At 39.0% G+C, this 1062-nt stretch overlaps 1 protein-coding gene across 1 annotated transcript in view; it reads right to left on the bottom strand.

Moving 5' to 3' along the window:
• Positions 1 to 1062, bottom strand: part of GLG1 (golgi glycoprotein 1) — an 80383-nt gene that overhangs the window by 13465 nt on the left and 65856 nt on the right. The window contains exon 20 of the mRNA XM_023514094.1: positions 575 to 676. Within this exon, the coding sequence (XP_023369862.1) occupies positions 575 to 676 (102 nt within the window). The remainder of the gene's footprint in view (positions 1 to 574; positions 677 to 1062) is intronic.

The following is a 1062-nucleotide window of genomic DNA, read 5'->3' as shown; positions in this document are numbered from 1 at the left end:
TGGAACTAATATTAAAAAAAACATAAAATTTTAACTTATTAATGGTTCCACAAAAATTGCTCTAATAAAAGAATTCTTAAAGATAATCATAAACCGAAGCATGCATTTGAAGGAATGAAGATGTACCATCGCATAAATCCAAACACAACCAAGAAATGTCAAAGTGAAATGTCAGAGATATCAACTGTCAAACTTAGGACTTAAGGAAATCAGACATTTCTTACTTTGTAACCTAATATTATGGAACTACTTTTATCTTTCAGGAAAGCCTTGGGGTTTTCTGACTTGACCCACAAAGTAAGGAGAATGGAAGAGCAAATTATATGTAGACAGCTATAGTAAAGGACACCCTTGTTCAACAGGGAAATATGGAACCAACACTGTTGAGTGAAAGAACTAATGCCAAGACTAATTTGCTGTTACAGAGACAAGACTCAGATGTGGAGAGAGTCTAGAAAATGAGCCTTCAACTAACTGTGGATCCAAGGTTAAAAGGAAAGAGTAAAGAAAGTTTGTCTAGTAAAATCTTTTCAGACCAACTCTGTTCACAATCAGTTTTGTACCCAAATCCTACCTCCTCTGAGCAGTGCAGCTGGAGTTGAGGATCTAGTCGGTAATCTAAAGCAGACTCCTGGATAATAATCTGGATCTGGTCTTCACAGTCAGAAGACAGGCGCTGCACGTGACAAAGGGAGACAGTATCAGGCTATCAGCAAATGTCACCTTTTGATTTGGACCCTTAACTCTTGGCTTAGGGAATATATGAAAAAGGTCATGGGACATAGGCATGGTGGCTCATGCCTATAATCAGGAGTTTGAGGCTGCAGTGAACTATGATGGCCAGCCTGGGCAACAGAGTAAGAGACTGTCCAGCCTGGGCAACAGAGCAAGAGACTGTCTCTTGAAAAAAAAAAAGAAAGAAAGAAAAAGAAACTGTAATCTCTGCTACTCAGAAGGCTGATGCAGGAGAATCACTTGAGCCCAGGAGTTTGAGGTTGCAGTGAACTATGAGGATACCACTACACTCTACTAGGGTGACAGAATAAGACTTTTTTTTTTTTT

Source organism: Otolemur garnettii, unplaced genomic scaffold (genome assembly GCF_000181295.1).
Source record: "Otolemur garnettii isolate 467f Iridium unplaced genomic scaffold, OtoGar3 scaffold00047, whole genome shotgun sequence".
Taxonomy (NCBI): domain Eukaryota; kingdom Metazoa; phylum Chordata; class Mammalia; order Primates; family Galagidae; genus Otolemur; species Otolemur garnettii.
Note: the sequence above shows the minus strand (reverse complement) of the source record. Positions and strands in the feature narration are given on the sequence as shown.